Raw genomic sequence first — 15,657 nt, forward strand, 5'->3', positions numbered from 1 at the left:
GCCAGCTCTCAGAGGATGGTTTGAAAGGGAGGAGGGTGTCATACACAGGTGCCACAGCAGGGCTTCTCAGCATGGAGCCCTGGCAGAGCATGTTTGCCGGTGTCTGTGCCACCTCTGATTGACTCAGGAGATAGGAAGAAGATGATGGTGTAGCTGAGGTGGAAGTTGAGCACCTGCTGATACAGGGAGAGGCTGTCTGTCTGTCTGTCTTTCTCTATTTGTCTGTCTGTTGGCACCACCGTGTTAGCACCCAGGGTTTGTGTGTGTTCCTTCCTGGTTTCAATGGGCTGGGGACTCTTTTCTTCCCCCACATTCGTGTTATTTAGTCTTGGTGTTTTGTCCCTTTAGGACTCTCATAGGGATGGTTGGTCGCCTGTGAGTGTTAATGGGAAGGAGGCCAGGTGGCTGGCCTTTGTGTCCCTTACTTGCTAATGTGGTTCATTGAGCACATTCCCTGGCATATCCTTGGTACCTCTTGCCCAGGTGACACGGACATGTGCTGCAGTGTGAAGGCTGGACCTTCAGGGCATGTTATTTGGGTAGATGTTTGGAAGTGGCCTCTGCTGGCTACGCCATGGGTTAGCTCTATAGGTTCTAATGTGAGCTAAATCTAACAGTGGGGTTAGGAGTATGGCCATGGTTATGTCATCTTGAAGTCCTTTGTTGACTTACCAGTACAGCGTTGGGAAACTGAGTGCTGGATTCTGTGAAGCATGGCTGTGATGGGAGGGTGGCAGAGAAGGGCGTCCTGTCAACAGGGGCGTCTCAGTAGTTTCGTGGAGTGGGACAACTGGATGTAGCCCTTCTGTGCACTGTCTTCTGTGCTTATTGGATTTGGCTAATGATAGGCAGTGAGCAATAGCAAATGGACAGCATTTGGTGTGACCTGTCAGGGTGTTTGGGGACACTGAGAGCATGTGTGGAGGTTCTTACATTGAGGTGATGAGGCTGGGCCGGGCCAGGCCAGGCCAGGCCAGGCAGAAGTGAGCCCTGGACACAGGCTAGAGGTAGGTGGTTCTGATGTGGAGACTCATCTCTTCCCAGAGTAACATTGGCTCTCCCCTGTTGGATTTCTGGCTTTGCTGGTAAATGTCTACACATATGAAATCTGAACCAAGTCTGCCACTGAGACAGCCAGTTAGGAAGGGGTCACACTGGCTGGCCGTTAAACCTCTGGAACCTCTTGTCTCTGACTCACTAGTGCGGGGATTATTGGCTTGTCTAGTTTTTTTTTGTTTTTTTTTACATGGGGTCTGGGACTTGAACTTACTTCCTCAGCTGAGCCAGTTCCCTACCCGTCGGAGTTTTCTTCCTTGTGGATGGGTTTGTACAAATTCATTCTTATGAGGATGGTAATTTTCTATTCTAGAACTGACTTCATAAAATATGAAAAAAAGTAGAAACGTAGGATTTTACTTTTCCTACCATGGAAAAGCAATAAATCTGACATCCCCCAACACCCGCTGTTCTTCCTGTGGACCGGTGCATTTTGGCACTGTGACCTTTTGGACTAGATAGTAATAAGATAGTCGCTGGCTAGTCATGGATAAGGCAAACAATGGTATTTTATTCTGAAGAAAGATATTGAAATGTCTCTGAATTGTGTCTGTCAGTTCAATTAGAATTTGAGCAAAGACTCTTTCATATTTTCTCTTTCACACGCTTATCTCCACCACCCTTCCACCTGTTCCCATTTAAAAGGCAGAAGGAAATATTGAATAACAATGACAGTGCCTTTATCCTGCTGTGCCCTGCTCTGTTTTTTTTTTTAAATTATTTAGATGATTTTTTAGATTCTAATATCCAAACAGTTCATGAAATATGGCCACAGGGGTTTTTATTGGCAGGGAGACAATCTGTGTATTCCTAGGACAGAAAGATATGAGCCTGAAAGAGTAGTGAAGCCTGCAGGAGGAGCACAGTGACTTTGAAACAATATTTCTGTCCCCAGAGAATCTGGGGCATTCTGCGAGGCACGTGTGCAGAGAAATGAAACTGGGGGTGAGCTTTGATGTTGAGCACCACTCCCCTACTTTCCTCTGTGTCCCTTTCCTCTTTGAACGTGGTTCCTTAAAGTGGGTACAGAAACTACCCAACCCACTGGAGTTTGTTTAAATTGTGGTTAAAAATTTTCATTACATAAAATCTTATTTCGATCAATCAAAAGGACCCAGTTCTTGGTTGAGAGCCAACTGTTTCCACTATCCATCTCCACAGTGCTTTTCATCTTCCCCAGTAAAACTGTCATTCAACCCGACTTCCCATGCTTTCCTTATCCCAGCTTTTAGCAGCCTCTCTTCTCCATATGAGTCCAGGAAGCTTCAGAACTTTCTGTTTGAGACTGTTCCCTTTCACGAGTGTAATTAATGTCCATGTTAAAAATGTTCTGAATTGTCCTTCCTTGTAAGGCTGAGTGGTAGTCCACTGATACATCAGATATGTTTTATCTTCTGTTGATGGGCAGGTTTCTGGAGTCACACCTTTAAACTGGAGACTGCTGTAAGTAACGTACCCATACCGCTGGTATTTTCACATTGGGTGTGTGCATATTTGATATAGGTACATTGGTATAGGTCTCTGGCTATAGACATGGATATACATTGCAGGTGAGAGCCATTCACTTTTCTATGGCAGCTGAACTGTTTTGCATTCTTGTCAATGCCATGTTTAAGTGGTTGAGATTTTTCTTACTCACTGGAGACTTTGCTTTCAGGAGGAGAATAACAGCAATCCCTGAGGCTGGGAGGCGATAGCTTCTTGTGGTTTTTGAGCAATTGTGTGCAGTGATGGTGAGCTTATTTGCCCTGTTTTCGTTGGAGACATTTCTGCCCCAATCCTGTCCATTTAAAAAACACTCTTAGTGTTGATTTTGAAGGAAGTTTTAAAAACAACTATCTAATTTGGGGGGAGGCACCCATGTGCCTCGCATAGTGTGTGCCACTTTGTGTGTGTGTGTGTGTGTGTGTACATATGCTCATGTGCATGCATCATGTTGTATATGTAGAGGTCAGAGGACATTTTGTAGGAGTTGATTCTCTCCTTCCACCATGTATATCCTGCGGACCAAACTTTGGTTTTCAGATTTGGCAGCAAGCTTCTATACAGAATGAGCCATCTCACTGGCCCCAAAAGTATTTACACAGTCAAGACACTGAATTTTACTCGATTTGCAAATGTTTTCTCATATTCTGTGTGTCATTCAATAAATAATATCTTCTAATATATTCTTTTAAACTTTATTTTTGCCTTTTCTTGTCTTTTTTTTTTTTTGTTTGTTTGTTTTTTGTTACGGTAGCTAAGAAGTCTTCCAGGCTTACTGTCATATTTTCCCACAACAATTTTGAAGTTTTCACTCTCACAGCATTTCTAGCTTGCTAATTTTTGTGTTGCTTGGAGGATGCAGCTTTGTGGGATGTTTGATTTCCCCCCCCCTAGGGTAGCCAGTTGTTCCCACCACCATCTGCTGAAATCTGACCTCTGCCCATGAGATGGTCTGGAGGGTTTATTTAAAATCACTTGCGCAGGGCTTTTCTTCTTGTCCCTTGGTCTGAGTGTTGGTGTCTGTGCCTGCACCACACTATCGCTGTGGCTTTGAGGTCAGGAAAATGGGAGGTCCCAGCTCTGTTCTTCTCTTTCTGTATCATTTCGGCTACTCTGGAGTCTCTGTGCTTCTGTTTGTGGGGTGTCAGTAGAAGTACACTGAGCTTCGGATTGCGCTGGATGCCATGGCCATGCTGACAGTTTGAAATCTTTCTCTCCAAGACCGTGGGTGTCTTACCATGGATGCCTTTTCATTTGTTTGTGTCTCTTCTTTTCTTTCTGCAGCATGTTATTGTTTCCCAGGTGTATCTGCCTTTTTCTTCCTCGGTTAAATGAATCCCTGTTTTCATTATTTTTGTTCTTTAAAGACTCGCCATTAGTGTGTGTATGTATGTACATGTGCGTATGTGTGCACGCATGCAAATGGCACACGTTCTTTGGTCAGTGGACCACTTTGTATAGTCAGCTCTCTTTTCTGGGGGACAGGCTCAGGTTCTCAAGTTCCTAAAACATGTGCCTTTACTGACTGAGGCTGCTCACTGGCCTGGTTTTTATTTTTATCTGTAGAACATCTTAGAAACAGCACTTTTAACAGTGCCATTTCTGCCTGGCTCCGAAGAATCTTCCTTCCATTCTTCCTCCTCCTTGTAGCATCCTTCCAGCCATCCTCCCACCTGGTGTTAGAAGCTCTACTATGTGCGAGGAGCATTAGAAACTCCCCTTAGGAAGGCACAGTTAGGTCTTTGAGAGACTCACAGTCAAGGGGAGGAGTGTGGAGGAAGAAGTGACTGGGTGCTCCAGCCCTGTCTGACATATTTGCCTGTGGCCTCCTTCAGCTGCTTGACTTGGGGGTAAACGCAGTAGTGTCTCCTTTTGAAAGGACAGTTTAGGAACTCTAGCCCGCAGCTCCCATGAGGACTGGTTTGTTTGTCCCTTTCTTTGTGGTCATGGCAGCGGGTTCCCATGCTACACTATTGCTAGTGCTGTTTGCTGAGTCCTCCACGACTATACAGTTAATTTTCTTCCCTCCCAGTTCCTGCCCTTTACTGTCAAAACCAAAGGATGTATCTTAGTGCTTCCTGACCTTTTCTATCTATTATTTTCTGAATGGCCCAGTGTGGGAAATGCTATCCCTCAGAAGCCCGGATGTCGGGCTGACTGGCTTCCTCAAGGCTATGTCAGTGGGCCACAGCAGGAGTAGGCCCAGGCTTGGAAACAGCTGGCACAGAATATGCCAGCACACTGTGTTCTCCAGGCTTGAGGACAGGCCCTGTGGCAGGTAGGCCTGCAGGAGCACAGACAGGAAGGATACTGGCCCCCACCATCCCAGGAAGGCTTCTCAAGCTCTGAGAACATGAGTACCCTTGAATACTTTTCCCATTGAAGGCAAGATAAAGGGACTGAGATCACAAACAGAGCAACTAATTTTCACAGATTGACATGAAGAAAGAATTTAATTATCTTTTAAGCTGCTGCCTGAAATCCTGATGTCATGTTTCAAGGATGTGTGGGTCCCAGACAGAATGCTGAGCCTATTGATGGGGTGGTAACCTTCACCTTGGTTGCTGTGAGGAGGCTCTCCACAAGGTGGGGATGGGAAGGGCATATATTCATAGCCCCAAAACAAAACTGCAATGAGTGGGTAAACCTCCAGCTTCCCGATCTGGGCAAGAGCATGCCAAAGAGGAAGAAACCATCAAGATTTTCTGTTTTCGTGCTACTGCAAACCATCCAAGAGGGGATACCTCATGAGCTCACTTAAGTCAGTTCTCAGCCTGTGGGTCAAGATCCCATTGGGAGTGGAATGATCCTTTTACAAGGGTCGTCCATGACCATCAGAAAACGCAGATATTTATATCAAAATCCGTAACAGTAGCAAAATTACAGTTATGAAGGAGCAACAAAAATAATTTAATGGTTGTGGGTCACCACAGCATGAGGAACTGTGTGAAAGGGTCAGAGTGTTAGGGAGGTGGTGAACCACTTCTCTGAGGAGTCATGGTTTGGGGAGGCACAAAGGAAGACAACTCGGTAAGGTCATGGGATGGCGCAGTTTATAGAAGGCTCTGTAGCAAACCATTCATTCTAGGTATGCACAGAATCTTTCCGTAAAGGGTTTGAATGAATAGGATTCACTTGGCATGTGGACAAGGATGTAGAGTTAAGGATGGGCCTTTCAGACAAGTGGGGCTTTGTAGCATGGAGAAGGAACTTTTCTCAGGTACAAGGACAGCTCATGGTGTGGGAGGTATGGTGGAGCTGGAGAAGGATGAGGGGTGCAGCCAGATGGCAATGTGGGTTGAAGTTGCATCCCACAGGGCTTGGGACGCTGCTCTGCAGGGGAGCTGCTCTCAGAATGGAAAGCTGAGAGCGGAGGGCAGTACTGTCTGTGGTGGTCTGAGAGAGGAGAGTTTATGACTCTCATGGAGGTTCGGGTGGGAGACAATCTGGAAGGGAAGGCACAGGGCTCTGGGGTTGCCTTCAGCTCACTGTACCACCTTGAGCCCTGCCAAAACTCTGTGGACCTCAGAACTGTCTTTTCCTCCTGCCCTGTTGCTGTCCCCCTCCTTTTCCTCCCTCTCCCCTGCTGTTCCCACCTTCCTTCCTCCCTCCAGCCTTCCTCTCATCTCTTCCTTCCTCCCTTCGTTAGTACTGAGAGAGTCCTGAGGTTAAATCTAGGACCTTGCATTTGCTGGGCATGCTCTCTACCTCTGAGCTATGTCCTCAGCTCTCTTTTTTACTGTTTTATTTTGAGACGAGTCACTAAGCAATTCATGCCGGCTTTGAATTAACTCGGCCTTTGAACCTGTGATCCTCCAACCGCAGGGTCTTGAGTAGCTGAGGTTAAAGGAGGTCCAGCTGGTGTTTTCATCTGTTAAGTGGGTTGATGGGCTGTACTGGAGTTTTCCCATGTGAGAATATTTAAGTAGGCTGCTGCTCCTCCACAGTGTGACTTACACGTCATTAGTGCTTTTTCTGCAGCCTCCAAGAGGTCACAAGTGCCTTATAAAGGTGATCATTTATGTTGATTTTATTTGAATGGTAAGCTAATTTTTTTTGTTTCTGAGATTTTCTTTGAAAAGAATAAGTGATTCACGAGTGGGGTGTTTTGGGTGCAGGTGGCCCTTAGGAAGGTACAGTGTTGGTACAGCATGTTTATTTCTCATGTGGTGCCCAAGCTGAGTAGTGTCATTTTCTGGTTTAAACCCAGATTGAGGGAAATGAAAAACATTCTATACTTACCTTATTATGCAACTTTTAAAAAAAGGTGAATTAGTCTGAACACATGAAGCTGTTGCTAAGTGCCTGGTTCATGGTATGTGCATAGTGACTGTCCACCAGTGCCATCACCATCACCATCATCATCGTCATCACTAGCAGTGAAAATACTTGTGGTATCTCAATACCATGTCATCATCACCAGCAGCATCAATTCTAACACCCCCACCCTTGGTGTTGCCAATAATATTAGTACATAGAACGTGAAGTCCTCTCCTCATGGGCTTCAGGAGGCTCCCCCCACCCCAAGATCTCTCACAGCTGCTGTCAAGATGATCCGGAAATTGAGTAGAGGTCATGGATTTGCTTTCTCGGGTCTTTGATAAACTTAATGCTATTTGAGACACAGACCAGTGTGTTAATTTCATGCTCTGGAAATAAGACCCATACTTAACTCTAGGCTGCTGGCAGTTCTTAAGAAATGAATAATTATAAAAAAACACCCCACCATTCAAGAAAAGAACTCTATGATTGGCTTGTCTCCATACCTCCCTGTTACCATAGGCAGCATGTCAATCTTCTACGTTGGGCTCCCCTGTCCAAGATGGAGGAGTTCATGTTTCTGTGCATTGATATTTGGTGATGTCACCTACAGCTGGGCCATTAAAAAAGGTAAACAGGGCCTAGGAAGATGGCTCAGTGGGTAAAGTGCTTGTGGTGCAAGCATGAAGACCTGAGTTTGAGTTCCACCACCCTATAACTACAGTGCTATAAGGTAGACAGAATTAGATCCCAGGGATTCAGTGACTAGCCAGTCTAGCACAATAGAAAACTTCCAGTTTCTCCGAGAGACCTTGGCTTAAAAAAAAAAAAAAAATAGAGGAAGACACTCATCCACACCCATTCACATGGGCAAGTGCACCCTCACATACATGTGCACATATGAATATACTATACACACAGATACATATCACCCTCACCACCATCACCACCACTACCTCTACCACCTCCACCACCATCACCACCACCTCCACCACCACCACCACCAACTAATGATCAGTGAGCTTAAGGACAGACGTGGCCACAGCCTAGGGGTTGTTTCCTGGATCTGAGTGAGACAGGATAACCAGATTCTTCAGGGAAGGAGTTCCCGGGCTTTAATAGCTCATAAAGATGAAGGACCTTTTCATGGCTTGCATCTCTTTGCAATGTCGAATGACCTCATATTAAGCCTAGATGTTGACTGCTGCTCATATCCTTTTGCAGGGATACGTTCCTTTCCTCTCATCCTCACCAAGGGCAATGGTGAAAGACTGATCATGAAAGAAGGAGTAGCCTTAAACTGAACACTTTGGGTGCTTATTTAAAAACAGCTTTGCTCCCTTGGGCTTGTTTACCTCGTATAACAAGAACTGAGAATTGGCACTGCAGGCATGTGCTTGTCTGTGTTCATGCTTCTGCAGTGGAGACCAGTTCCAGCCGCCTTCAGGAGTGAATACCATTTCTCAGTAATTCTGAACCTTTTTGTGTGTGTATGTGTGCATATCCATATAGAGACTTGAAGAGAACTTTGTTGGCCGTCCCTTAGTCACCCTCTCCCAGGGCCCTGGAATTTGCCAAGTAGGTTAAACTATCCGGCCTGTAAGCCCCAGGGTTCTTCCTGTTTCCACCGCTCCATCGTTGGGATTTCAAACACACGTTCCCAGCTAGGCTTTTTTTTTTTCCCCCAGTGTGGTCTTGAACTCAGGTCCTCATGCTTGCATGACAAGCCCTCTGGCCCGTCCCGCTTCCACTCCTCCTTCTGCCAGTCTCCTTTTACTGCCAAAACACATCCCCACAGATCTTGAACCTTAAAACAACACACATTGGTCACTGTCCCTAGTCCTGGAGCACTGAAGTCTTAGAGGCCAGGGCCATACAGGGCTGCAGGGAGCGTGTGCTCCATGACCTCATCATGTAGGACCATCTGGATCTTGTCTCCTCCATTCTGGACTGTTCCTCCTGCCTCCCTCTCACAAGGGCCTTTGTGATTACCTTGAGCCCATTATGTGATCCAGAATTCGCATCCCCATCTGAAGATCCTAAGCTTGGTCACAACTGCAGTGGGCTTTTTAGCCGTGTTAGGAACATGTACATGGCATTCTGGGAATTCAGATGGTGATGTGTTTGGAGGGTCATCGTTTGATCTACCACATTTCCTTGTCAGATAGTCTTATGTTGCTGAGTGTTTTGATTTACTCTTACTTTTGACTTATTCAGTCGGCATTAACTTAAGTGCAAGGATGGGACCATTGCTGTGGTCCTGACTCGCGGGTGATTTGGGGCCGTGTGCCCACAGATAGAGCTGTGTGGCCCTTCACATACAAGACTGTGGGTCTGTAGGCTCATTTTCAAGTTCTATTTATGCCTTTTGAATTTGTGTATGAGGTTCTCACCCCGCTTTTCGCTGCTTCTGAATAGGTAGGGTTCTTTGAGTGGAAACAGTAGGAAAAAATTATGTGTATACACTTTGCATGTTCACACATGCCCAGATGTATTTACATTCGATGTGTTCATTTTATTTCAATTTTAGTGTGTCTGACTTGTTTTCTCCGGATCTCTAACTGAGTAGGCATGCTAGAAGGATGCTGTTAACGGTTGTGGTATAAAAGCATTTATGGTTCCTAAAGGCTTAGGAATATGGCCGTGCTGAACTTGGGAAGCTCAGCATCCGCTGTGCACTGCCTTTACCTGCTGCCGTTATCTCCTGTTAAAGAGTCGCTATAAAATGCTAAATAAACTTAATAACTGGTAACAACCTACTTTGTCAGTTGGGGACACTTACATTTTATGAATTTGGGGGAAATACTCGAGAAAATGGAACTTTCAAGCTGTGTGTGTGTGTGTGTGTGTGTGTGTGTGTGTGTGTGTATGTGTTGTGATGCCTGAGATGTTTTGAGATGTTTTGTGAGCCCGTGCAAGTGCCATAGCTTTGGCTTTTTAGAAAGGACCCAGAAGCTGAGCAATGCTCTTTGCAGAAAAGGTAAATCACCTCCCAATACAATAAAGGACTTCAGTGGCAACCAAAGTCACTGTGGGCCAGGTGGTGTGCTAAACATGCCTGTCACAGTTGGCTTCAGCCATTACCGTCACACACATGGAAAATGTAACCTCAGCTGAGGAGTTGCCTCCATTGAAATGGCTTGAGGGCGTATTTGTGGAGCATTTTCTTAATTGCTATTCAAGTGGGAGGGCCCAGCCCCCTGTGGGCAGTCTAATTCCTAGGCAGGTAGGCTGTATAAGGAAGGTGGACATGGGGCTGGGAGCAAGCCAGTAAGCAGTGTTTCTCCATTGTCTCTTCTTCACAGTTCCTGCCTCCAGGTTCCCACCTTGAGCCTCTCCTCTGGCTTCCCTCAATGCTGGGCTGCAATGCATAACTAAAATAAGCACTTTCCTACATACATTGCTTTTGGTCAGTGTTTTATCACAGCAAAAGAAGAGCAAACTAAGGCAGGGGCTACTGCTGAGTGGGTACTGGGTTTCTTTGTGAAGTATGGGAAACATTTTAGAAATGATGGGTGATGGTTGCACAGCGTTGTGGATGTAACTAAAGCCCTGACTCACATACTTAAAAATCACATTCTCAAGCAGGGTACAGCGGTGCACATCTGTAATCCCAGCACTCTTGGAGGCAGAGGCAGGCAGATCTCTGTGAGTTTGAGGCCAGCCTGGTCTACAAAGTGAGTCCAGGACAGCCAGGGCTGCATAGAGAAACCCTGTCTTGAAAAGCCAAAAAAGAAAAAGAAAGAAAGAAAGACGCATCATTTTCTCACCCCCCCCAAAAAAAAGTGTTTCTTGGAATTAGGAATAGTTAAGAACGTCCACATATTTAAGACATGCAAGGGCTACCCATGTGAGGGCATCAGGATTGCAGATATTATAACGTTGAAAAATAATAATTTCTCCTTCTGCTAATGCGTTTTCCCACTTCTTCTTCAACAGCTTTTTATAACTATGATGCTAGGGGAGCAGACGAATTGTCCCTGCAAATAGGAGACACCGTGCACATCCTAGAGACTTATGAAGGTGAGTATCGCCTGGTGGTTCTTGTCTGGGGATTTGGGATTCTCCAATGCCTTCTCAGGCAAAGCGTTTCCCTGTCAGGGTGCTCTATTCTCATGCTGCCTTTCCCACAGATGCATGCTTTTCTAGGCAAAGGTTGGTAGGGCAGCTATTTGTTAAATTCGGTGAGGCTTTATTAAGATCAGCATTAAACGAAACATTTTTAACCCCTAAATGCTTCTGGATGGCTCATTATTTTGTACATGTGTGCAAATCATTTTTTGTTCTCTGTGTAGAAACCTGCCTCTGCCTCCCAAGTGCTGGGATTAGTGGTGTGAGCAACCACAGCGTTGCTATGTGTGTAAATCTTGACCAAAACTGACATCATGTTGGTGAGAAACAGACTTGGGCTATTTCAGTTTGTTTATCTGATATATGTGATGCGTGTTTTGAGCTGTTGGTATATATCTATATCTATATCTATATCTATATCTATATCTATATCTATATCTATATAATTTTTTGTTGTTGTCGTCGGTTGTTAAGTTTTCACTTTGATTTGTTAGCAATAGATCTCAGGGGGAACTGCAATCGTCATGCCTCATTTGTTGCCCTTTTTCTTTGTCTGTGACCCCCATTTTCTGTGGGGTGAACAGATCACCAGTTATATGGGATACGGTTCAGGGAAGCAATTGTGGCTTTTCTGATACCATTGGTTTTTGCAATAGGCTTTCCTACTTAGCGCCTTGCACACCATTTGAGCCATGGTGAATGTTGGGCTGTGGTTATTCCTGTGTGTAGGAGCAGCAGTGGTAGCAATAGGCTGGCTTTGTTTCTTTGTTTCTTTTTTTCTTTTCTTTTTCTCTTTCGGCATTGCTCTCACCCAGAGTTTCCTTAAGGTTGGTGTTTCTATGTCACTGGCTTCCTTTTCTGCCTGAAAAGAGCATTCCTAAGCAGTGTTTGAGTCAGAGAAACTGATTTAAATAACCAAATTGCTTTTAGATCGGGTTCAGTGAAAAGTCTTACAAGCGGGAGATGAAATTGTAGACACCTTATAGTAATCAACAAATTGAACTTCCAGTGAGGTCTTTACACTCCACTTTGCACAGGAGTGAGCAGAGCTTTGCTCCTGCCAGCCAGGCAAGTAGGGGCTGGCTCGTGTGCCCCTCAGAGACACAGCTGAGAGGCAGAACTCTATTAAAAATCCATGTCTTGGCTCCCATCTCTCCATCTGATGAGGAAGACTTAGAACTCCATTCTATTTGCACCGTTTACTCTTGAAAATGTATGGGGGTTGCGGGGAGTCAGCTTTACTGGCATATGCCTGGAAGCAGCTGTAGCTCGGCGAAAAGGAGCCCTTAAGCGAATGAGTGGCTGGCTGTGATGGGCGCCGTCTGCTTGTTTTCAGTTTTGACAGCTGACAGTTGGATTTCCTTATCTGCTCTCAGTACATATTGCCAGTGGCTTCGAGGAAACAGAGAGAAATTAAGTCGAGGTGAAGGATCAGGCATCTCATCTCAGACACTCTTTCTGATCTGTAGGGAAATGCTCTGATAGTGTTTTTTTTTTTTTTTTTTTTTTTTTTTTTTTTTTTTTTTTAATTGCCCCCAGTCACTTGAATGTGGAATTCCTGGGTCATCAACTCTGAGCAATGGTGTCTTTCCTGAATTGTTAGTGATTTCCTGGGGCCTCTGGGTGTGTGGAGGCTGCAATATCATTCTTTACTTCAGGAGGGGACTGTTCTCTTTTGCTGTGCCATCCTCAGTCACATCAGTGGGCCTTGGTCTATGCTAACCACAATAATCTGCTTGTGGCTTTGACTTCCAGGCTGACATCAGCCAGGGTTAATTTGCAGGCCAGTCTTGGTTCTGATTAAACCACCACAGTCTTTACAAAAGACTCTAACATAAAATGCATTTCCCTTCCTGGATCGCTAACTTCTTCGTAGGGTCTGGTCTGAGAAATACATTAACTGCATCTTCTGGAAACTGGGTAATGTTACCATCAAAGAGGGACACTGCTGCCAATGATTTCCTGTGCCTGCCTGTGCACCTGTCTTGTCTTGGAGTTTCGCTCTGTTTCTACCTTTATCTTCCCTCTCTCTCTTCTCTCCCTTCTGTTTATCAACCTTGATTTTCTTTTTCTCTGTGGTTCAGGATATCTTTATATAGGATGCTGCAAAAATTGTAATATCTAAACGATCGCTCCATCTTCCTTTGCCCCAGGGTGGGCTGGATTGCTCCTTTTTTCTCTTCCTGCCTTTTTTCTTTCTCCTTTTAAGATGATTACTCTTCATTACATGCAGTTCAAAGACCACATTTCCCTTCAAGTTATGGTTAATTGCCCTCGGAGCCCTGCTGAGGTGGACGGTGTCTAACTGCAGCCCATGGGCCACATGCAGGTGAGGACAGCTCTACTGCAGCTCAACATAAAACCATAAACTCAGTTAAGACATTATGAGATCTCTCTCTCTCTAGTTGTAAAAACTTGAACGCTCTCGGCATGAGTGCTGTAGACAGCCATGCCGTTGAAAGGTTGGATGGGCCAGCCTGTTACATCCAAGAAAGGTACCTACTACCTTCAGGTCACAGTGCTGTCGAGGCAAGCAGATCTTCCAATGGCTACTCAGTGTAGGCTCTTTCCTTTAATCCATGTCTAGTGTTGAGGGCCAGCCAGTCACATGTGAACACAAGTCCCAGGTGTTTAGGAAGTGACTGGTGCTGAGTTTCCCCAGGGCTGGATGCTGTTCCAGGGGAAGCTAGAGGCATTGTACAAAGGTTAAAGAGTCATCGTTTCGATGTGGCTGTCACACAACTAAGCCTGATTAATTCAGACTTTTAAGTGATAAGGATATATATTCTTCTGAAATGGTCGGCCTACTTCCTGTGCTGGCCTGTGGCCTCCCTGAGCTCAGGACTGTATTTCTGCTTTGTTTGCCTGTCTTTCCAGTGGGTACATCTTTTTGGTATGGATGGGTTGGTTACACAGAGGCCAGAAGCAAACCCTTCCAGGGAGAAGTTCCTAAGTGTGTCATCTGCCAGCTGAGCATCTCCCTGCTCAGCCTCGTCCCTCCCTCTCATAGCCATTTTGTCACATCCCTTCATTCCCATGGTGACCCTTTCCTCTTTACACAAACTCTCTCGCATGCAGCACTCAGTGTGGCTTGGCCCTGCTTGTCTCAGGCATCTTGGGAGTCATGAGCAGAGGCCGTGTCTGTAATTGGTGTGCGTAAGAAGGTCCTGGTGACGAGTGAATGGGCCCTGCTTGATGAAGCAATAATTCGTGTGGAATATGCACTTAGCTTAGAAATCCCATTACAAAAGAAACTGCCAGCTAAATATGCTAAGTCAAAGATTCCTCTTCTGACCCACCCATAACTTAGTCCCTTCGAACAATAAAAACACCAGCTCCCCAAACCAAACCAAACCAACAGAAACAAAGACAAAAAAACGAAACAAAACAAAAAAATCAAACCCCCCAAAAACCCAAACCAGTTTTCTTGCCCCATGTGTGTTGTGGATGTCTTACCTTATATGAGTGCATCACAGCTCTCCTGTGTCTCACTGGCTCCTCTTTAGGTTGTTTTGCTCTGTTGTCTGAGTCTTTTTTACTGTTAGGCCCTGTCTGCCATGTGAGCATTGCCTTATGCTCTGCAAACAGTACCGGGAGCTCAGGTGATCTCAGCTCCCATCTCCAGGATTCTGCAGCCAGGACCATCTGTGTCTGTCCTGCTGCGCAGGGACACAGCTGTCTGTAGGCTGTTTCACTAGGACAACTTGCTTGCATTGGGTAGAGGGTTCCTGTGTTTTTGGTGGCTGTGGGGTAGGGTAGGGTGTCTGGTGAGCACCTGGAGCTGCTGTCTATACGCTCTGAGTTCTGAGCCCAGGAAGCCATGTCCTGAATCCTCTTATTTCCACCACCTTTATTTTGGGGCAGTGCTAGGAGGTTGAGTTTTCACTTCATTGATTAGTACTATGTTTGGCTCCTCTTCACACACGTGTAGGTTCGTGGGTTTCTTTGGTGAATCATTTGTGTAGTTTGATCCCTTTTTTTTACATTTGGTTGCTGACTTTTTACCCCCTATGGTCTTTCTTTGATATTTCTAAGACATCAGTCCTTTGCCACTTTCGGAAAAGGAGGGGAGGAACATGGTCATGCTGAATGGGACAGTGCAGGGGTGTAAAGGATAGTCCTTTATGCTGAGTGGTACAGTCTTTGAGTAACTCACTAGATTATAGTCCCATCTGCCTGGAGCCTGGAATGCTGTAACTCCGTGGGCACTGATTCCGGGCTAGTTTAGCTTAACTTCTGAACTGACAGTGGCTGTCAGGAGATGCTTTCCATTTGGACACTTGACATTTGGGACAGGCTATGTCCCTACTCACTGTCCTCATGCTGAAAGAACAGAATGGGTTCATTTGGACCTTTTGAGATTCCTGGAGTTCCTGTCCTATTCCCCTTTCTGGATATATATCTTTATAATTACTAATTGAGGCTTTTGTTCATGTTCTGGTTCATAGTCACTTTCTTCATAGTCACCTTCTGAGAGGGCTGAGGGACCCACTGCTGCTATGTGGGATCCTTTATTCTTTCTTTCTTTCTTTCTTTCTTTCTTTCTTTCTTTCTTTCTTTCTTTTTCTTTCTTTCTTTTTTCTTTCTTTCTCTCCTTCCTTTCTCTCCTTCCTTCCTTCCTTCCTTCCTTCCTTCCTTCCTTCCTTCCTTCCTTCCTTCCTCCCTCCCTCCCTCCCTCCCTCCCTCCCTCCCTCCCTCCCTTCCTTCCTTCCTTCCTTCCTTCCTCCCCCCTCCCTCCCTCCCTTCGTCCTTCTTTCCTTCCTTCTTTCCTTCCTTTCTTTCTTT

At 45.4% G+C, this 15,657-nt stretch overlaps 1 protein-coding gene across 2 annotated transcripts in view; it reads left to right on the forward strand.

Moving 5' to 3' along the window:
- The window catches only part of Dock1 (dedicator of cytokinesis 1), a 494,434-nt gene that overhangs the window by 42,363 nt on the left and 436,414 nt on the right, over positions 1-15,657 (forward strand). For both annotated transcript variants that reach the window (XM_060381413.1, XM_060381416.1), the window contains exon 2: positions 10,741-10,824. In XM_060381413.1, the coding sequence (XP_060237396.1) occupies positions 10,741-10,824 (84 nt within the window). The remainder of the gene's footprint in view (positions 1-10,740; positions 10,825-15,657) is intronic.

Source organism: Meriones unguiculatus, chromosome 1, assembly GCF_030254825.1.
Source record: "Meriones unguiculatus strain TT.TT164.6M chromosome 1, Bangor_MerUng_6.1, whole genome shotgun sequence".
NCBI classification, from domain to species: domain Eukaryota; kingdom Metazoa; phylum Chordata; class Mammalia; order Rodentia; family Muridae; genus Meriones; species Meriones unguiculatus.